This window comes from Rhinolophus sinicus, linkage group LG06 (genome assembly GCF_036562045.2).
Source record: "Rhinolophus sinicus isolate RSC01 linkage group LG06, ASM3656204v1, whole genome shotgun sequence".
In the NCBI taxonomy this organism is placed as follows: domain Eukaryota; kingdom Metazoa; phylum Chordata; class Mammalia; order Chiroptera; family Rhinolophidae; genus Rhinolophus; species Rhinolophus sinicus.
The window spans coordinates 9539990-9561983 of record NC_133756.1 but is presented as its reverse complement, the minus strand read 5'-3'; the positions used below and the strand labels follow the sequence as shown (position 1 = coordinate 9561983).

Below are 21994 nucleotides of genomic sequence, written 5' to 3'. Positions count from 1 at the left end.
ATTTATCAATGCTAAATATATGTATTCTCTGTAACTCACCAATTCCACTTCTGGATATATGTACAAGAGAAAGAGTACTTAACTCCACGAAAAATGTGGAAGAATTATATAGTGAATGTACCAGAATGTCCTTCAATGGTAGAATAGATTAAAAGTTTGTGGCATATTCATATAATGAAATCATACACAATGGAAAAGAATAAACTATGACTTAATTACAACAGCATGGATAAATCTCAGAAATGTAATATTGAAGAAAAGAAGGTAAACACAAAATAGCACATACTGTATGGTTCCCTTTACATGAAGCTCAAAAACAGGCAAAACTTACCTAAGGTGATAGATACTAGAATAGTGGTTACCTTTGGGGGCTATCTATTGGGAGGGATTACAAGGTAGCCTGATGAGGTGCTGGAAATATTCTGTAGCTTAAACTGAGTGGTGGTTACATGAGTGTATATATATATATATATATATATAATAAAAAAACAATTGAAATGCATATTTGAAGCTTGTGTGCTGTACTGTAAATTACGTAAGTTAGATCTTAATAAAAAAGCGGGAAAAACAGAGTTCAGAATCTTACCTTTGATGAGGTACAAGCACGTTGTTAATTCCTCCAAGCTTTGCATTTATCTTCAGGCAAAGGTTGGAAAGGGTTTGGGGTGAGGTCTTCACTACATTTTTTACCTGGACGCATTGTGTGGCCATACCCAGGAGGGTATCTCCAACGCGTTTCACCTCCGCTACAAAAAATAAGTTAATAATAATAAGTTAAAAAAATGTTTAAATAGTCTCCTAATTACCAAGAGTAGAGGGAAATAATCCACACATTGACATTTACAGAGTGTCTGCTATATACTGTATACTGTGCTAGGTGCTTTCCATGAGCGGTCCTTTCACCTCCTACACCCCCAAGGCAATTTTGTTTTTCCAGTGTGGATAGGCCCTCTCTCTCCCCTTTCCTTCCCTCCTGCAGGCCTTGAAGCTAGCTCACTTTCTGTATTCCACGTGCTGCCTGCCACCACTCAGTCGCTTGAGGTTGCTTTTTACACAGGACTGGCCTGGCAAAGGAATCAACTTCCCCAGCTTCTCCCTCTCAGTACACAAAGCAACTCTTTGAATTTTAAGTTTTTTTCTTCCCTTTTTTTTCTCTAAACATTCAAAATAAACAGAAGGTAACAAAAGAAGCAAATACAGAGAGGGCTGTAGATATTTTATGAAGTTTAAATAGCTGGTCTGTATTCCCAAACCCATTCCTTGGATGCTAGCCAAAACAACTTTGTATCGTTCTTATAGTAGATACAGACTAAACAGCTCCTTTTCGGAAAGCGGTAGGCTCCTGTCTCTTCCTCATTCTTATATCCCTACTGCTTTCAACTAACATTCTAGTTCTCCCTCTTTTGGGGACTATAGTTGAATTGCACTGTATGTCCCTGGCCCTGTTTCCACTTCTCCCACCCAGGTTGGGTAGGCCATATAGCTGATTATAGCCAAGAAATCATAGATGTGAAGAACCATCCAGAGCTCTCCGTTCTCTCTTTCATGGGACCAGTAACATTCCAAAAGGCAACTGCTCTGCCAAACTGGGTCCCAGAATGAAAATGATATGGTGACATGGCACAGAGGCTGCAGTCTGCCCTCAGAGGACACATAGCAGGAGCAAAAAGCAAACCGTTGCTGCTTGGAGACCCTGACAGTTTGGGGTTGTGACTGCAGCATAATCTAGTATATCCAGACTGTTACACCTACTAGTGATATCATCCCTCATTCAACATTAAAGGGGTCCATACCATATACTGGTGTCTTCCCGGGCAAGATAACCACTATTAGCTGTAGGCCCACATATGTCATTTTCAGATGTTTAAACATGGGCTCCACGCTGTCTGCACCTTGTGCATACTTGCAGAAACATGGCTGACCCTGGATGGGCATTCCTGCATCCTTAGAGATTTTACGAAGCTGGTCAGTGAAACTCCTGTTAAAATAGAACCAGTGGCACAGTGGTTTCATTTCAGAGTACATTCTTAGAATTTATTTCCCTTTACGATACTTCTTTCAGTTCTGCAAATTCTTAGCCCACATTAGACACAAACAAATTTAAAAAAAAAAATCTTTAACTGGTTGCCAAAACTAGACTGGCAGATGTATCGCTGCAATTATAACGCAGAAGAATTTGTATTATTAAGCTATCAGATTATCATTTTGAATTTTTAAATAATTATGTCTTAGCTGGGCCCCAGAGACCAGAACAGCATTTCTGTCCAAAGATATTTTTAGACATTCAAGTAAGTAAATCTGGACTGAAGAAAAGCAAAGTCAAAATTTCAGGTAATGAGTATTTTGGTAAGCCCGGTACGAGACTAGCTGGGTACACTTATAGGCTTGTGTTCCACTGAGAACACAGATATATGTGGTCACACAATCAGTGCATTTAGGGTCTCAGTCAAACTGATAACAGATTTGATTCCATACAATGTCAAAAGAAATCATCACTTCAAAAAAGCAAAATACATTATGAAATTGAGATTGAAGTTACTTTAATCTATGGATAAAGCTTTCAGAACAGCTTCTTTTGTGCGTTTGCCAAATTTTGTAGGATTACTTTCTTTCATCCCAGTTCCCTTTTCCTGTCTTGATTTGTCCACCCTTCTCACTAACTTCCTTTATATAGATAGCGGCATCTGTAAGATAATGAACCAATGATCTTAGTGATCCTGCTGGAAAACATGCTTGCTAGCAGTAAATTATAATGATTAAATATGAACTCGTTTTTATCGTCACTGAAAAGATACAATTAATACCAGAGGAAGCTTCACTAAAGACCCAAGAATTTGCCAATCGGCACTCCTTCAACCTCGTTAGTCACAAATTTCTGCTCTAAATAGAAGGAAGCTGAGTCAGAGCCTTAACGTAATTCCCAAATTGGCAATTTGCTATGATACAAGGTCTTGTTCCTAGAACCAGATGGTATCACTATAGGAGTCAGGGATTTAGTACCAATACCCAGCACATTCACAAAACACGGTATTTTCATATCTGGAAGGGATATTACTAAGCTGAAAAACATGAAGATACTCACTTTAGTAAATCTTCCCTACATTGTTTCTGAGGTGCAAAACAAGCAACTGCCCAAACTTTAATTTCAATGCCAGCATAAAACTGCTTTCCTCGCATGTCCCAGACACCCTGGTTGGGTGTGGCTACCGTTTTATTCTTTAAAAAAAAAAGAAAAAGGAAAAAGAAACAAAAGAAAGAGAAAAGACATTACAATCTAAGGACATTTGAAGGTTGATGAGGGGGTAAACAGGACTCTATTTGGTATCAGCCAACAGATAAAGAGCAATCATGATCAAAACTATGGGTGAATTCATGGTGGTATTGTAGAAAAGCCCTCCATGACTCCCTTTTGGACTGGTTGTTGGAAGAAACTTGCTGAATAACATATAAAGCTTACCCGGCCTCCATATTGCAGCATTGGTGCTGGCAGTACCCTGCCCGTGAGCTCGGTCATTTCATTGTGGACGACAATACCAAATTCTTTAAGGTATGGGTCAGGTCCACCCACCATGCTGTTACTCTTCACCTAAAGAACAGGAAGGCCTGCATATAAAAACCAAAGAGTAACTGTGTCCCATCAGGAGTTTTCTACGCTTTTTTTTTTTTTTTCATTTTAAAGCTAGCTTTGTCTTAAAGACCGTGCCTTACTGACCAGTCTACTGATTTCTTCCTGTCTGTCAGGAGCAGATCTCGCTGTGGCTTTGATCATTGTGGAAGTCTGATTGTCCGTGAGCTTCTTGATACATCGCTGCCCTGCCACTATATTACACACCTACGGAGAGGCAAAGAGAAATTCATTGGTGTAATGAGCTTCTATATCTTAAACCTTTCCCAAACTGTATCTTACATCTTTCGTTTCAAAAAAAAAAAAAAAAAAAGGAAAAGAAAGGAGAAAATTCTGTTACATAGTTCTCTGCCTAAAATGTTTTAGAAATTAATACTAAATTCTACCACTAGCTTAGAATATGACTTTTTTTAAAAAACTCATTTAAGAATTGGCAGATTGGCAAAAGAAAATTTAGTTTAGCTTACCTCAAGCGGCAAATATGTATGCTTCTGTTCTTGTCCCACTTGGAGACAGGGAAGATGGGGGTATTTCAGCTGCAGACTATATTTTTGCTTAAAATACTGAGCTACAGTACATTCCATAGCTTGACCATTTTCTAGCTGTAAAGGAAAACTATAGGAGACAATGTCTTTTTAGAAATGCCAAGTTCTTTTTTTCTTAAACAAGCAAACAAAAGTCTACATCATTTTCTACCATGATCAGTCACTTAAAAAACAAAGGTCAATTTTTATGTGAACATTTTCATTTAAGTCATTTGAGTATTCAATCGTAACAGTGATTCTGTTGGAATTTTCCATGTGTTTTTTTTTTAAGCTAGGATGAGAAAATTTTTAGTTAAAGTTTAAAAAGAACTTAAAACAAGAAGAAGCGACAGAATCAAAATATACACAGACTCACTGGAGGTCAGATTTAGAGGCAACAAGACCAACTACATGAAATTGAGACTATGTGAGGATATTTGGTGTAAACTGGGGAGCATGATTTAAGAGACTCTTTATTTGGCTCTTCCAGTGGGCAAATGATCTCCAATATTTGGCACTATTAACTTTAATCTTGCTTTCTTAACTGTTACAGACCCACAAAGGAACAATGCAGTGAGAATCATCTATGTTAGCTTTAAATCCATGTGCTTTTAATCTTCATGCAAAAATTATATAGGTCTATAAGTATTCTTACAGGGTATGTAAAGTAATTAAATAATGAAAAAGACAGTTCCTCTTGAAACAAATGCCAAAATTCTCAACAGTGATGTCATAGGTTTTGGTAACACATTTTCCCTGGAGAATAAAGTCAATGATATAACATGAAGAATACATGGAATATCACTTTATAACCCTCAAGAAATTCATGTAATGTGCACGAGTTCATACTGAAGAATTTATTCAAATCAGACTGAATTAATAGACCACATTTATCTAGAGGTCTCCCCAAAACTTCAGCTATCTAGAACAAAATCTTCCAGATGGTTTTGATGTACACTAAAGTTTAAAAATTGAGAACCACGGATCTAAAACAAAGTCAGATTAGAATATAAGCAAAAAAAATTAAAAATTTTAAAAGGCTTCTGAGTAACCAAAATGATGTAAAGTTTATATGTTTAAGTTCATGCTGTTTACTTAGAAGAGACAATATGTTTATGTCAGACATGAATTTAATGATCTAGATTATAAGGATAAAACTTACATATATGTTAATTTAAAAAGCACTTTAATATATATTTTCTCATGAGGCATAGTCCACAGTGGGTTAGAAGTTAAATGATTAGAAAAATAAGATTGAGGAAGGGATACGAGTATATTGCGGGAAGCTGCCATACACACTGACAGCTGGAAGAAGTGACAGCTACAAAAGGAGGAAAAAAACCACACAAAACACAAAGCAATATATATCTTCCCATGACAGCCTTATATGACTTATAGGCCTTAATAGACCCTTTGGGTCATGCTTTGAGAATTACAACAGTATTATAAATGATCCTTATAATGATGACTCTGCATCATTATATAAAAGTTGATCTATGTTTTGCATACTTTAAGAGGTGAAATTAATGAAAAGCAGGAAATGTTTTACAAATACCTATCAAAAAATTTTAAACATTTTTTTAAAGCTTTGGTGCTTAAATATGAAGATGTCAGTGATTTTGTAAATCACAATATGAGATACCAATTTTTCAAATGATTATAGTAGCTTCCTCTGTTACCAGAAATGTAATGGTATCATTTTAGACATGGTTAACATACGTTTGATGACTGGCTGGCCGTCTAGTCACATTACAAACTCGGTATTTTCGTTTCATCTGTCCACAGTGGGTCACCTCAACTTTGAGACCTGCAGTTAAAAAAAAAGTTAAAACATCAGGATTGATTGAAATCACAGTGACAAAAGCAGATTTGAATGTAATCAGAAAGACATGACATTGTACAAGACAAAAGTTGCAAAGATATGGAAACAATTTCATCATGTACAGGCAAAAAGCCTTAGCTAAGCAGAAAATATTAGAACCCAGATGACTTAAGATTTGCAACCACTTTAATTTATTACTTCATTCAATATCTAGTAAGCATTAATTATTTTCTGGTGTTTATCCTTGGGTCTGGAGACAGCCCTAATGAAGCTTATATTCTAGTGAGAGAAGATACCTAATAACAAGCAAAGAAGAAAATAAATTCCATAAGGAGAATAAAAAAACTTGTGTTATTTTGTTAAAACAGAAGTTTTTAAGTGAGTAAGTATAAGACTTACTAAGTGCCTGATATGTGCCAGGTACTGTGCTAGAAGCTTTACACATCTAATTGTATTTAATTCTCACAACAACCTTACAAGATATGGATTATTATCTTTACTTAGTGATGAATAAACTAAGGCTCACAGTGGTTAAGTAACTTGCCCCAGGTCCCACTGATAGAACTGGCTGGGATGGGATGGAAGCCCAGGTGAGTCTGAATCCAAGACCATGCTCCTTGCACTATGCTGAACGGCCTCTCCAAGACTAAATAATGCTAATACCTACCTCTGATTTCTTTGGTAAACTTGACACGTTGGGAGTCTGTTAGAGGTTTGGTCTGTTCATTGATGTTCTGAATGTCTAAAACCTCACACATGAACTCAATGATAGGCTGAGCCCGGTAGAAAGCAGTTGCAGATACTAACAAACAGAGAAAAAGGATACTTAGCTTCAGGGAAAGGGAAAGGACCAAGAAAACCAGCCAAAGAGAGTTCCATCCTACCATCAATATTGAGCATCATATTCCACATAGCAGGTCTCACAGACTGATGAAAGCCAAACCAAACCTCCCTGCCCCCTCCCAGAGGGTGGTAGTAACCTTCAGGAGGTGAGAAAAAGGAACGGCCCACTGGAGTGTACCTGAAGAAATAAGAATTTTCATGTTTCACAATAACAACTTGAACAGTCTTTCATTTCACTCTCGACTTTGCAAACTGAAACCAAGTTTGAACTATGACTTATGTGGAAACCTTTCAATGGCTCCAATACAAACTATCAAAAAAAGTCTGACATCTGTGGCAAAGAATGCAAACTAAGGTACTAACCTCATGGAGGGTAGGTGTCTTGTGATAACATCAAGTGCTTGTACTGAGTCATCTGGGACTTCATTCAAGTGCCCAGCTAAAGCTTCTAAAAGCAACTGAAGGCTCACAACTGACACCCACTGAACAGACACTTTAAAGGTTTGGTCTTTACCCTCACCTGGAAGGGTCACTTCCATATCAACCTAAGGAAAAATAGATATACATACATATTTACAAAGGCTGAGAGAAAGATCCCAGGAATAGTCAATACAGTATATGCATAAAGACATTTAACACTTTCTGTAATTGCAAAACTTCGGAAACAACCTACATGTCCATTGGTAGGGGAATAATTTAATATCAAGTATTATGCAATAGTTTAAAAATAAGGTAGCTGTTATAACATGGATGAACCTTGAAAACATGCTAAATGAAATAAGCCAGACACAAAATGACAATTATTGTAAATGGGATACCTAGAATAGGCAAATACATAGAGACAGAAAGTAGAATAGTGGTTATCAAGGACTGTGGGAGGAGGAAATAGGGAGTTATTGTTTAAAGAGTACAAAGTTTCAGTTTGGGATGATGAAAAAGTCCTAGAGATGGATAGTGGTCACGATTGCACAAAAATGTGAATATACTTAATGCCACTGAACTGTGCACTTAAAAATGGTTCAAATAGTAAATTTTATGTTATGTATACTTTACCACAATAAAAAAAATTTGAATTAAACAAAATAAGATAGATTTAAATGTCCAGAAATGGGAAAGATCTCCCAGACATATTGTTAAATGAAAAAAGTATATCGTAGAACAATGTGTAAATAAGAATGTACATAACAAATGCACAAATAACTAAGGCACATAAAAATGCCTGAAAGGCTACATACCAAACTATTAGAGAAGTTTCCTCTGAATAGGAAGATGGGATTGAGGGGTGCAGACAGGTGAAGAGGCAGGAAACCACAGTATTTCTAGATTGTCTCGATAAGTTTATAATGAGTATATATTTATATATTGCTTTTCTAATTTTAAAAATAAATGTTTTAAAAAGTTACTGGGTGGCCAATGGCTCAGTTGGTTAGAGTGCGAACTTTGAACAACAGGATTGCTGGTTCGATTCTCACATACGCCAGTGAGCTACGCCCTCCACAACTAGATTGAAGACAACGAGCTACGGCTGAGCTTCTGGAGGGGCGGTCGGGTGGCTTAGTTGGTTAGAGTGTGAGCTCTCAACAACAAGGTTGCCGGTTCAATTCCCACATGGGATGGTGGGCTGTGCCCCCATTGAAGGACAACGACTGATGGGTCCTGGAAAAACACACTGTTCCCCAATAGTCCCCAACAAAAATTAAAAAAAAATTTTTAAAAACGTTATTGTGGTATGAATATTTTCATAAGTGGGTGTTATATTAATACAATATTCTTTTATAAAAACTTTATTAATTTATAAAAACTAATATTAATTTATAAAAACTTTATTGTTCAGATTCAGGTAGCACTTAATGTGAGAAATGAGGAATATATGTAAAGATGACATAACCTAAACTCTAATGCTCATCTCCTCTTCAATTATTGATTAACTAAGGGAAAAGAGAATATGGACAGAAAAACAAGTCTATCATCACTGTGAGAAACATCTAAGAATTGAATTATTATTAGAAAAGGAAATATTTTTGTCCTATGTAATTACTACTAAGTGACTTGACTCCAATAAATATTTCTTGCTGTTAACACTTACCCTATCCCGTCCAATTGGCAATGGATGTGCTGTGTACATGTTTCTTTTGCCATCATAGCCAGGCTGCCGATCACCAAATATTTGCATCTTGAAGTGCCGCACCATTGTATCTACGACCTCCCTTAACAGTAATGGAGATAGTGGAAGTCAGCTTTAAGAAACAGTGAACAGCAAGCAAACTATCATGATATGTTAATCATCTAAATTCATCTAAAAGTCCTTGGAAAAAGTTAAGCGTTAAAGAGACAATTGATTGAAGTAATTTAAAAAATAGTTAACTACAGAAAGGTAGCAACAAGTGAACAGATGATAACAAAAAGAAGAAAAAAAGAAACTGAAATTTATGACAGCCTCTCAAGCATCCTCTCAAATTCCTCTCCTATGATAAACATAGTCTTACAAGAATAACCTCTCTTAAGTATCTAAGTGTGGCATGTTCATAACTGAATGGTGATAAGTTTGTTTTCAAATACACATCCTTATTCAAGTATACTGGTTTTGGAAAAGAGAATGGGCAGAAATTCAGAAATCTGAGCATCAATAAAGCTAACATATACTAAAAGGAATAAGTCAAAAAAAAAGGTGATAAAAAAAGGAATAAGTCAATTCCTTTGATTAATGCTGGCAATTTATTACTCTGCATACTGTCTTGTTTTGTTCCAAAGTGCTCCCAAGCAGTGTAAAGAAGAGAATGTTGTAAAGTATCCTCATTCCATAAAGATTACCAATGTAGTTTCCTTCTTTTTAGAATGAAAACCTTTCTCTCAATCAAGCTTGCATAGCTTTACTGAAGTGTTCTTGCATAGTCACCAGATCCCACTATATGCAGGCCCTGTGAGATTTTGGAATGCTAGAGTCAATGAAAAGTCAGGTGCTATGTCTTACCAACATCAGTGGTAGCAAGAGCATCTTATTAGAAGAGCAAGAATCTTAATATTAAAGGCTGCTTGAATATAACAGTGTGGAAACAGAGAAAAGGAAAGTGGGTGTTCTCAACACACTGTAATAATATCTGCTACAGGGCAGTCTTCACACTTAGTAAATTCCTTTCATACAGACCACAATGCTTAAATCATCTTTTCTAGACGCCTCTTGGATAATGCTAGAATTAAACACAGCTTCTCTCTCAGCTTACTTTTTTCATTACTTCAAAATGATTCTTCTGTCTTTACACTTATATTTTTCTCATGTCCAATACCAACACTTAATAACAAAATTTGAATTTCCAGATAGTTCTAGTTCCCATAGACACTAATGTAAAATATAAATTTCTGCTACCCTTGGACAATGAAAGAGTGACCTTTCTTCTTCCTTCAATTGCTGATTGAACAACGAGGTATCCAGCACTCTGCTAGAATCTGTGGAGGATAACCAAGTATGAGACAGCAAACCTGCTATCAAGAAACTTATCATCTTAGAAAAAAACAAAGCCTACATTGAAAGAATTTGGAGTATAATACATAATCAGTAAATTGTATGCATTTAAATATATAGAAGTCTACTGTTTTTAATCCTTACCTGTTGACTCTACGAGGCCGTTTTTCTGGTTTAATATCCACATCATAGTGGTACACATCTATTTTAGGAATCTGAACTTGAAAATGATTGGCTAACAGTCGAATTGGTTTTCCAACAGTTCCAAGCCCAGGACGACGAGGCGGCTGAAACAGGCTGGTTGGAGGTCCTGAAGAGATTGAAAGATGTTTGATGTGCTATGTGGTCATGAAAGACAACTATTCCCTTCATAATGATGATGACAATAGCTACAGTTATTGAAATCTTATTATTCACTAAACATACTCTGATATAAAGAGTTTGGGGTGTCTTTTGACCTAAGGTTCTCTAGATTTCTGATATTTTACCATGTTGGTATTATTTCCAATATGGGGAACATCAAAATTAGATAGTATGATGCACTCCTCTCAGATGTAGGCTAGTGTAGAAAACCTTTTATGAGTGTCAGTAAATCTATAGCTAAGCTTACAAAATTATATGCATTTTTTAAATAAAACCGTCTCTAGACTCTGGGGCCATCACCATGTTCATGCTGGAGATGATCCATTAATTTTCCACAAGTTAACCTGCATTATAATAGTTTGTACAGACTGGAGATTAAACAGCAGCTATATTTATCAGTTGACTTGCTATAATAATTTAGTGAAACAATAGGAATAATGCTAAGCTTTCTTGTTTATAACCTGATATTTTTAGAATCTGGACAATCTGATATTTCCTGATCATAAGGTCTAGTTTATTTATTCAACAAACATTTTTTCATTTACATATTTCTAATCTATATTGTGGATGCAGGGAAAAGACAGAGACTCTGCCTCCAAGGACGTACAGTCTAGACCAGTGATTCTCAACCTGGGGGAGATTTTTGTCCCCTGAAGAACATTTGGCAAATGTCTGGAGACATTTTTGGTCAGGGATATAGCTAAACACTCTACAATGCACAGGACATTTACCCAACTTACTTTTCCCCAGATGTCTCTCTCTCTCTCTCTGTCTCTCTCAACTCATAAATCTATCAATAAACTTTACTCTTTTTTGATGATAATGTCATGTGGACACTGGCCTAAAAAATAAACATCTTTTCTGCTGCAAATAGGTAAAGTGGGCTGTGATTACAATGGAAAATTACAACAAGTACTTTTATAGCAATGGCATTTTGCCAAGAACAGACAATTCACAAAGGAGAGAAAACTTTGAAGCAAGAAGCTGTTCTGGTCCAGCACCACTTAGGAAAATCAAAGCAAACAGTTTAATGAAATTTGTGTTGACAGATCACCATATACTAATTCTTAAAGTACTGAAAATCTTTTCACATATTAAATTCGTTGTTCATTCTTCTCCTAAATTCTACTCTCCTTCATAACTCAGGTCAGGTGTGACCTCTTTGGAAAGCCTTTTCAGAATCTCCCAAACTGAAGGATGCATTATCTGTGTTCCCAAGACCCTCTTAGTACAAGTATGTAAAAACAACTTGTTAAATTACTCTGTCTCCTCCATTCCAGTTTATTGTTATCTCCTCAAGACCTAATTCAATGACCAGCACATTGTAGAAATTCAATAAATGTTGAAAACTATCAAAAATCCTTGTAGCAGTTTCAAATAAAAACTAAACAGAAACCCAGTCCTAGAACCCAATAATTGACAATTATTTTCCATTAAAGCAAAAGCACATAATTTGTACTAAAAATATTATTATTGCTTAGAGTTGAGTTCTACTTCTGGTGTACAAGAGGATCTACTCTGGGTATGGTAAGACATTTACAAACAAGGGAAGAGGTAAACAGTAAATAATATCAGCAGTGATAGGCACACTGAATCAAATCATAGAGATAAGTCAGCCCTGCATATTCCAACATACACTTAAGCAATCATTGTATTATAAAGTTGGAAGAAATCCAGCTTGATGATAGAAATCTGGAAACAGAAATGCAGATCAAATGACCTACCCATGGACATATAACTTTGATTTTAAATTGTGACTAGAGTCCAGGTCTCCTAACTCCCAGTCTAGTGCTTTTTCTCCCCCAATATACTTCACAATCGTATGGTATCTAGTATCATTTCCACGAAAATAAGACCTAGCCGGGCCATCAGCTCTAATGCATCCTTTGGAGCAAAAGTTAATATAAGACCCGGTCTTATTTTACTATAATATAAGACTGGGTCTTAAATTAATAGTAAAATAAGACCAGGTCTTAAATTAATTTTTGCTCCAAAAGATACATTAGAGCTGATGGTCCAGCTAGGTCTTATTTTTAGGGAAACACAGTAGTTGATGCCAAAGGGACAGAGGCAGAGGAAATGAAAGAAAAGGGGTAAGTAATAGAGAAAAGCAAAAAGCGTGTTTCTTTTCCTTGGCAAGAGAGAAAAGTCAGAAAGTGATTGTTTCTTTTAATAAGTTTAGAAGGTTTATTTAGAAAACTAAATTCTAAAATTTTCCATCCCAAAAGCTGGTTTCTTTGAGTTTAGCAAACTTCTTACAAAGAAATAAAGCACAGTGGCTTAAGCTCTGGAGCCACACTGCCTGGGTTTTAATCCTGGTTTACCATTTCCTAACTGAATGACCTTGGGCCAGTTCCTTAGCCTCTCTGTGCCTCAGTTTTCTTATCTATAAAATGGGGGGTATATGGTAATAATAGCATCTATTTCTTAAGGCTATTGTGAGGATCCCACGACATAATGTATATAAAAGGCTTAACACAGTGCCTCGTAATAGTAAGTGCTCAATAAATGTTAGTTAGCTACTATGATTGCACTTGCATAAATGTTATAGTGCTCAAAGATCCCTGGGCTTTATATTGGGGGCATCTCCAAAACTTGGTGACAAAGTCAGAAAATTATACCTTCCGAAAAGGAAACAAGTATGACTCAACATAGATTGGAAGAAGTTAGCCTTAAATGAAAAGGAGGGCACTAGACTATAAGTCAGATGACCCAGACTCATCCTCATTTCACCATACAGCCTCAAGACCTTAATGAAATCACTTAAGCTTTCTGCATCCCTTTACTCATCTGTAAAATGGGGATAATACTTCCCTTGCTTACTTCACAGAAGATCAGATGAGCTATGAAAGCACTTTCCAAACTGTAAAGCACTGTAAAAATAAGTTATCGCCAACATAACCAAAATAAATGGTATTCTAATTAAATATAATTCCAAGATATTGTCAGAAATCAAAATGAGGTAAGGGAGAGCAGAGCAAGATTAAGAATGTTTCAATGATTGTTCAAGTGAGGAGGGCACAAAGTACTAGATCGGTGTGCTTTAACAAAGAAGCAGGAAAGCTTCTCTAGGTTCTAAAACAACCGGGATGAAATATCCCACAAGACTATCAACTCCCTTTGCTCTGATTCTACGGTTGGCAAGCAGCTTCTTGTTATTAATTGGGTTTCCAAGGTACTGTGACACCAAAAAAGCAGTTTGTTAGAGAGCAGACAAGAAAATATTGCAGTCAACAGAAAACATCTATGTGACATTTTGTTTTATGCATTAGCATCTTATAAATGTGGTGAAAATTAATTTTCCATGGTCCTGGGTGAACTGATAAGTCCTTAAATCTGCAAAAGCTAAAATCAAACCAAAAAGAGTCCTTGGGACATTCCTAACACTACCAAATTGATCTTTTCCATGAAATTCAGTTTGTACACACAGTTATATAGTCTCTTTCAATACCAGCTCATAAATGCAACAGTTGCTTCAATTATGAGTTATGAACAGGGGAGGGAGGGAAGAAACATTTGTTGAGTATCTATAATGTATTAGTCTCTACAATAAAACTCACATACACACATCCATCATCTCATTTTATTCTCACAACGATCTTGCAGCACATAATGATTATTACCTTCATTTTATAGATGAGAAAATGAAAGTTCAAAGGAATTAAGTAACTTGCCCAAGGTTACACAACTATTAAATTGCTAGATTGGATTTGAATAGAAGTCTGTTACATTCCTAAAGACTTGATCACCCCTTTAGCCAGGGGCCATAGCTGAAGTAACCCAGCATAATACTCACACTGAGGTTTAGCAAATAATATTAGTGTGACAAAACCAATTTATTTTTAAAAGGCATATGAAATTTGATTATGAGGGCCTTTTAAAAAATAGTTTAAGCAGCAAATTAAGGTGGGATTTAATCACTCAGTGAGGTGAACAGGTTGTAAGTAAACAAACCTGCAAAGTTTCCAAACTCAAACGGTAAAGTGAATTTTCTATGCACTAAAAAAAATGCAATGCTCTACCACGAGGTTCCCTATGTAGATAAGATTTGATAGTAAAGTTAATTCTACCACAGCCCATAAACCCTGCCCTACTTAGCTAGGCATTAGAAACCTGTTGGGGTTGGAGGTGAGAGCACCAGGCTCCAATCAGCAGGGCACTTGTTGTTACAACCTGGAATGGATTCTCTGGTTTGGGCCGAGTTGGGGAGATAACCAGAGGTGATTCACAAAGATGGGCAATTACACTTTCCAAAGCACTTTCTCCTTCATTTGATCCTCGAGAACCACTCATAACCCAATTAGAAGAGAACTTAGGGCATTAAAGCCTGTGCTAGAGACGGCCGGCTGGTTGGCTGCTAACTCGCCTGTCACTACGGCGCTAGCACAGACAACTCTAGGACTGTCACACAGACTGACAGATAGAGGCAAAGGACCATATTCCCCGAGACTTCAGGGCCTTCCAGAAAGGGTAGGTACTTTGCCCCTTGACCTTCGGGGTTCATGAGAAGTGTTTGGGGGAAGTTCTCCTTCCTTATCTGAGGGCTCTGGACCGTCTCCCAGTACAAAAATAAAAAATAAATAAATTTAAAAAATAGGGCTGAGGCCCCAAATCAAGAATACCCCTGGCAGTAGGTGGGGGACGTTCCCTGTCTGGTCCAGGCCAAGCCTCCACGGCGCACCTGGCACAGATAGTCCGTCTGAGGCCCAAACTGGCCTCGCCTCAACCCTGGAGCACAGAACACCTATGTGAGGTTGGGTCCGGTCTTCCCTCTACCTGAGGACGCGGCCACCTTCCTCGGCCTCCCTCCCTTAGACCTTGAGATCTGGCTCTTCTCTCCAGGCTGGGGCGCGGTCCCCGCCCCCGGGTCAGCTCCCTCCGCCTTGTGCAATGGGACACGGGTTCCTTCCCCCGGGCCTGACGGCCGGAACCCGGGTTATGTGCGAGCCGATGGGGGCGACCAGGAGCGACAGTCCCGCCTGCCCACCCTCCCGTCCCGGGGCCCGATTCCGACCCTGGCCCGAGCGCGCTCCTCACCGGGTCCCAGCGCTTCCATGGCGGCGGCGGGGGCCGCCTCGCCCCGGTCCCCGGCGCCTCCCGCTCCGGGCCCCGCCGCCGCCGCCGCCGCCGCCGCCGCCGCGTAACGCTTGATCTCCGGAATCTTGGCGCTGGGGCGGGGAGGAGCGCCGCGGAGACGCGGGCGCTGGGCAGGGGGCGGCGGCGGCGCCCGGCCCGCGGACAGGGACCCGACTCCCGCGGCTCTTCCGGCCTCAGCGACAACAAAAACAATCCCCGCCGCCGCCGCTGCCAGCGGGAGCGGGAGCGGGAGCCAGCGCGCGCTCCCGGCGGGCGGGGACGGGGCGCAGGGCGCGCGCGGCCCGGGGTACCGGATCGCGGAGGGGGCGTGCGCGGCCCCGGGCGCCGGGTCTACCGAGCCCTGCGAGGGGCAAGGGGCAGGGGTGGGGCTGGTCGGGCGCGCGCCCGGAGGGGGCAGTGCCCCGAGGACGTGTCGGGGGTGCGCGCGCCCGCTCACAGTGCCCTGTCTGCCCAGGGCGGCCATCCCGGGCATACGGCTTTTGGGGGGCTATTGCAGTCCTCCCAGAGCCTGACACACAGTGCAGCGCCACAGATCGGGATTCCAGACCCCGCTGAAAAGCAGACAGTCTCCACTTGTCGGTGGAAAGTGTCCTGAGATTCACATCAGGTACCTGTCTTCCTTCCTCCCACCCCAGACCACTTCTTTCTATTCTGTCAGTCTCCTCTTTCTCCACTGTCCTGGGACAGAGAACATCACAGTCACCACAGCACTTTTCCTTCATTTCTTCATCCAGCACCGCATACCCAGTTGCCCTTCCCTCCACATGCAGCCAGAAAGCACCTTGGGAATGGGCCATGATGAATGATGCGTCCTCTTGCTTGTCCTATGACGAGCAACTCTGGTCAGCAAGTCACTAGTCACTTCAAAAGAAAAAAGTCTTGCTGTCTCGGATGACTTCACTTTAGCAGCCAAGAGCTAAGGGGGCAGCATCCTCGGCATCATGGTCAGCCTAGCATCCTTGGAGCTTTTAGTTGGGACTTTGAGTTGGAGAACAGACGAGTACAGGCCAAGAAGCAGTTGCTAGTCAGCAGAGTGAGGGAGCTCTCTGTCCACCAGTTAAAAGGGTACAATGTATATGTATGTGTTGTATTTGCTAGGGCTGCCAGTACAACAAAAATTTATTTTCTCACAGTTCTGGAGACATCCAAGATCAAGGATTGGTTCCTTCTGAGTTCTTTCTTTGTAGATGACCATCTTCTCCCTGTGTTTTCACATGTGTTTCCCTCTGTACATGTCTGTGTCCACATTTCCTCTTCTTACAAGGGCACCAGTCATAATGGATTAGGTCTTACTTTACAAACTTTGTTTTAACTTGATTATTTCTTTAAAGACCTTACCTCCCAATATAGTCACATTCTAAGGTACTGGGGCCTAGGGTTCCAACATACGGATTTTGAGGGGGACACAATTCAGCCCATATGAATGGGCTGTGTAGTGAGATACTCATTTGAGCACCACAATGTGCAGCCATAGAGTGACATAACTTTGTATGTAATGATGTTAGGGGCACACCATGGCCAGACACTGTATAATGGATGTCACATGTCATTTAATCTTCATAGGCACCTATAAGGTAGACATTATTAAGGGAAGTATTTGTACAGGTGAGGAAACTGAAGCTCAGGGAAGCTAAGGAAGTCAGGCTGTGCCTTACATAACACGGCAGTGATGCATGGGAAAATTGGCATTCTAAATCCTGCATTCTCATCCTGCTGATTCCATCCCTGCCTGGCTATGAATTGGGACTTTTAATTGAGTGACTAGATTCTAGTCTACTGATACCATCCTCCAAGTCCTTTCCATAGCACCATGCCACTTCTCTGTTAAACCAGGTATTAACTGGAAACAACATTAGGGGACTGGAAGTTTGAAAGGGAGGAAGTATTCACTAAATGAGCAAACTGGTTTATAGCTAAGAGGATAAGAAAAACCAACCAGAGGTCAAGTTCTGAGTTAAACCTTGCATCCACCTCCCTTCTTCTCCACTCCAGGCTAATTCTTCCAACAATTTAAACAGTGCTGGTAGCTCCCAGCCTGGTTTGAGGCTGACTTTTCCACTCTCACTTCCTAACAAAGTTTCCCCATTATTCTATTTGGTACCCTAAGCAGAGACCATAGCTTGTTTCCTGTACTGAAAATAGCTTTGGAAACCTGAGTATAAAATGTATTTACCCCATAGTTTCCGTCAGACTGCAATGACTCAGTCCCTCCGTCTCTCACTCCTGTTGTTCTTGACCACTCTGATCATCTACATTCTCATTCGAAAACTCACTCCCACTCAGGAACCCACTGTCCTGTTCCTGAAGACCCTTCTGACTGAGCCCTCCCAAACCAAAGTTCTATTGTCAAGAAACTCCCCTAAACCTCAGCCTGTTCAGCAAGCCCTCCCTCTGCTTCCGGCTGTGGCTGAGAAGAAGCTGTGCCCTAGAATACCACTTCCCCTCAGCTCTCTCTGATGGCGGCTGCTCATTGCTCCACACCTCACACATATACAGGACAGGGTGAGGGTGGGTAGAGAATTGGCAATATATTTGCCCCTATTGCACCAAACCTTGAGTTCTCAGTGTCATATTAAAACCACTTGCCATCTGGCCAAACCACCAGAGGGCCTCTCTTGGTGGTATAATTAACTCAGCTCCTGGTCTTATGTCTCAGTCCAGGCCTGGCTCCCATTACATTATAAATCCTTGAGGACAGGGCTATGCCTTGTTCAGGTAGTCAGGTTTGTGTCTCTACTGCCTACCATATTATCTGACACCAAGTGCCAATCAGGGAGACTTACGGAATGAATAAGTGAATGAATGACCAAGTGGTACAAACAGTGGGAGCTAGAAATGGTCCAGTGGAAGTGAAACGATCCAGGCTAGGTGAACTTCCAGCTTCTCCAGAGCACAGACTTTCAAATCAGGTGGTCCTGGGTTCAAATCCCAGTTCCACAACATAGTAGTTCTAAGTACCTGGGACAAGTCGCTTCACATACTGCTCAAGGACGTTGTGAGGAGGAAGTTAAATCATATATACCCCTATGTATGCAAGTTCCTTTGTCTCTGGCACAGAGGAAGTGCCCAATAGTGACTAATTCTCTTCCCTCCTTTTCCACAGTTAAAAGTTGCTCCCCTGGTGCTGTCATGCTGTCCCTTGGGGGGACAGTGAGCTCAAGATCTCAGCTCAGTACAAGAGAGGGGAGCAGAGCTGTCAGTGACTGAGCATGTTTACACATCCTGTTCCTGAGCCACCTGGGGGCAGGGACTTGGCTCCTTTTTCTGGGTGTGAGAGCCAGAACATGCTCCATCAAGGTTTATGAATGGAACTGAGCTTTTCCAACATGCCAATGCTCTCCTGAGACCAGAGGGAGCCAGAGAGAGCCTTGCTAGTGGACACCCTGCCAGAAGGCAGGACTCCAGCCCCCCACGCTGCTTTTGACACTACAGTGCTTGTTTGGGCTGCTGGTCTCTGCCGGTGTTTGACTTCTCAGCCTCTCCTCATACTAACTTTCCACAAGTCTGGAACTTAGAAGTCGAGAAAGAGCTTCTTTGCAGTTGATCAATTGGGCCAGGGGCTTCCACTCTTCTTTAGCTGGGGAACCCATTATTGAAACAAGAATCTTAGGTGGGAGCTGAAGTGGAGCCCCTTCTGGCTGAGGAGGACAGGGACTTTCATTGAACACTGTGGAACTCAGTCACTTGGCATCCAAATGGAATTTCTGCCCATCTGCTCGTACTCCATTGGCAGCCTTGCTATTTTGCATTTTTTAATTGAGAAATAATTCACATACCATAAAATTCACCCTTTTAAAATGTAAAATTCAGTGGTTTTTAGTGTATTCATAAGGTTGTGCAATAATCACTATTATCTAATCCCAGAACCTTTTCATCTCTCCAAATAGAAAAGCTGTACCTGTTAGTAGTCATTCTCCATTCCTTCTTCCCCCCAGCCCCTGGTAACCACTACTTTACTTTCTGTCTCTGAACTTGCCTATTCTGAACATCTCATATAAATGGAATCACACAATATATGGCCTTTTGTCTCTAGTTTCTTTCACTTAGCATAAGGATTTCGAGGTTCATCCATGTTGTAGCATGTAGCAGTATTTCATTCCTTTTTATGGCTGAATAATATTCTGTTGTATGTATACATCATATATTGTTTATCCATTCATCAGACGATGGACATTGGGTTGTTACCATGTTTTGGCATAATTCTGCTGCTTTGAACATTCATGTTCAAGTTCTTTTGTGGACATCAGTTTTCAATTCTTTTGGGTTTATACCTAGGAGTAGATATTCAGTGTTATATGTTAATTCTGTTTAACTTTTTGAGAAACTGTTTTCCACAGTGGCTGCATAAAATAATATTCCCATCAGCAATGTATAAGGGTTCTAACTTCTCCACACGTTTGCCAACACTTGCTATTTTCAGAGTAAAAAAAAATTATAGCTCTCCTCATGTGTATGAGGGGTATCTTATTATGAATTTGATTCGTATTTCCTTAAGGAGTAATGATATGGAGCATTTATTTATGTGCCTATTGGCCATTTGTATATCTTTGGAGAAATGTTGATTCAAATCCTCTGCCCTTTTTAAAATTGGATAATTTATCTTTTTTATTATTGAGTTGTAGGAGTCCTTTACACATTGTAGATATTAAATCCCTTATGAGATATATGATTTAAAAATTTTTTCACCCACATTGTGGAATGTCATTTCACTTTCTTTATGGTGTCTTTTGAAGCACAAAAAAATTCTAATTTAGGGGTCCAATTTTTCTTCGATTACTTGTGCTTTTTTGTTATCATGTTTATGAAACCTAATCCAAGGTCATAAAGATTTATTCCTATGTTGTCTTCTAAGAGTTTTATAGTTTTTGGCTCTTACATTTAGGTTTTTTATCTGTTTTGAGTTAACTTTTGTATATGATGTGAGGTAGAGGTTCAAATTCATTCTTTTGCATATGGATACCCAGTTGTCCATGCACTATTTGTTGAAGACTATTCTTAACACCACCCCCCCAAAAAATGGTCTATCACCCTTATCAAAAATCAGTCAACTGTAAATATAAAGGTTTATTTCCAAACTCTCAATTCTATTCTGTCAATCTTATGTCTATTTTTATGCTAGTATCACACTGTGTTGATTACTATAGCTTTGTAGTAAGTTTTCAAATCAGGAAGTGTTAAGTCCTCCAGCTTTGTTCTTCTTTTCCAAGGTTGCTTTGGCTATTTTGGGTCTCTTGCATTTGCATATGAATTTTAGGGTCAGTTTGTCTATTTCTGCACAAAAAAAGGGACTTTGGAATTATGATAGGGATTGCATTGAATCTGTAGATCAATTTGGGGAGTATTGCCATCTTAACAATATGAGTATTAAGTATTCTAATCCATGAACACATATCTTTCTATCTAGTTTGGTCTTCTTTAATTTCTTTCAACAATGTTTCATAGTTTTTAGAGTACAAATCTTACACTTCTTTGGTTAAATTTATTCTTAAGTATTTTATTCTTCTTGGTGCTATTGTAAACGGAATTGTTTTTCTTAATTTCATTTTTGGATTGTTCAATAAAACTGATTTTTAATATTAATTTTGTATCTACAATCTTACTGAATTTGTTTGTTACCTCTAGCAGTTTAGTTGTGTGTGTGTGTGGATTTTTCAGTGTTTTCTATATGTAAGATCCTGTTATCCGTAAATAGAGATAGTTTTTTCTTTCCCAATATGGATACATTATCTTTTATATCCTCGCTTAATTGCCGTTGCTAGAACCTCCAGTACAATGTTGAATACAAGTGGTCTCTTTTGTATTTTGCAGGCAGCTTTCTACATATTCATGGTCTAGGCTTTAGGGATAGAGAGACTTGGCAACTGTATCTGATTTTGCCATCTCTGTTAGTGCGATGGCATAGTTAGCAAGGACAGCATTGCATGAATGTTTGACAACCAAATCGATTAGTATGTCTGCTTTTACTCTCAGCCTTTATTTCTACTACACTTTTTAATCAGGACAATTGATTTTTCTCTCTCTTCTTCAAGACGAAATAAAGGAAGTGAATTAGGGAATGAAATAAACCTGGACTCGAATTCCAATTCTATATTGTAAATTTCAATTCTACGGGCCATGTGACATTGTCATATCCCCTGTCTGAACCTCAGCTTCTTCATCGGTAAAATGGAGATGGCGCTAATTGCTGCATAGAATTATTGAGAGAATCAAAGCAGATAATGAATGAAAAGCACCTAACACAGTGTCCAGAACTTAGAAAG

At 39.4% G+C, this 21994-nt stretch overlaps 1 protein-coding gene across 4 annotated transcripts in view; it reads right to left on the bottom strand.

Moving 5' to 3' along the window:
* AGO4 (argonaute RISC component 4) overlaps nucleotides 1-16107 on the bottom strand; it is a 31406-nt gene extending 15299 nt beyond the window's left edge. Inside the window, exons 1-13 of one of the 4 annotated variants that reach the window (XM_074334385.1) lie at nucleotides 15675-16107; nucleotides 10419-10584; nucleotides 8901-9021; nucleotides 7178-7359; nucleotides 6856-6992; nucleotides 6639-6773; nucleotides 5869-5956; nucleotides 4093-4240; nucleotides 3713-3832; nucleotides 3458-3586; nucleotides 3083-3216; nucleotides 1794-1978; nucleotides 587-746 (exon numbers count right to left, since the gene is read on the bottom strand). In XM_074334385.1, the coding sequence (XP_074190486.1) occupies nucleotides 587-746; nucleotides 1794-1978; nucleotides 3083-3216; nucleotides 3458-3586; nucleotides 3713-3832; nucleotides 4093-4240; nucleotides 5869-5956; nucleotides 6639-6773; nucleotides 6856-6992; nucleotides 7178-7359; nucleotides 8901-9021; nucleotides 10419-10584; nucleotides 15675-15693 (1724 nt within the window). In that variant the 5' untranslated portion in view covers nucleotides 15694-16107. Of the gene's footprint in view, nucleotides 1-586; nucleotides 747-1793; nucleotides 1979-3082; nucleotides 3217-3457; nucleotides 3587-3712; nucleotides 3833-4092; nucleotides 4241-5868; nucleotides 5957-6638; nucleotides 6774-6855; nucleotides 6993-7177; nucleotides 7360-8900; nucleotides 9028-10178; nucleotides 10259-10418; nucleotides 10585-15674 lie in introns of those variants that run through there. The other 3 variants (XM_074334386.1, XM_074334387.1, XM_074334388.1) reach the window with 3 other exon arrangements.
* Nucleotides 16108-21994: the final 5887 nt, after the last annotated feature.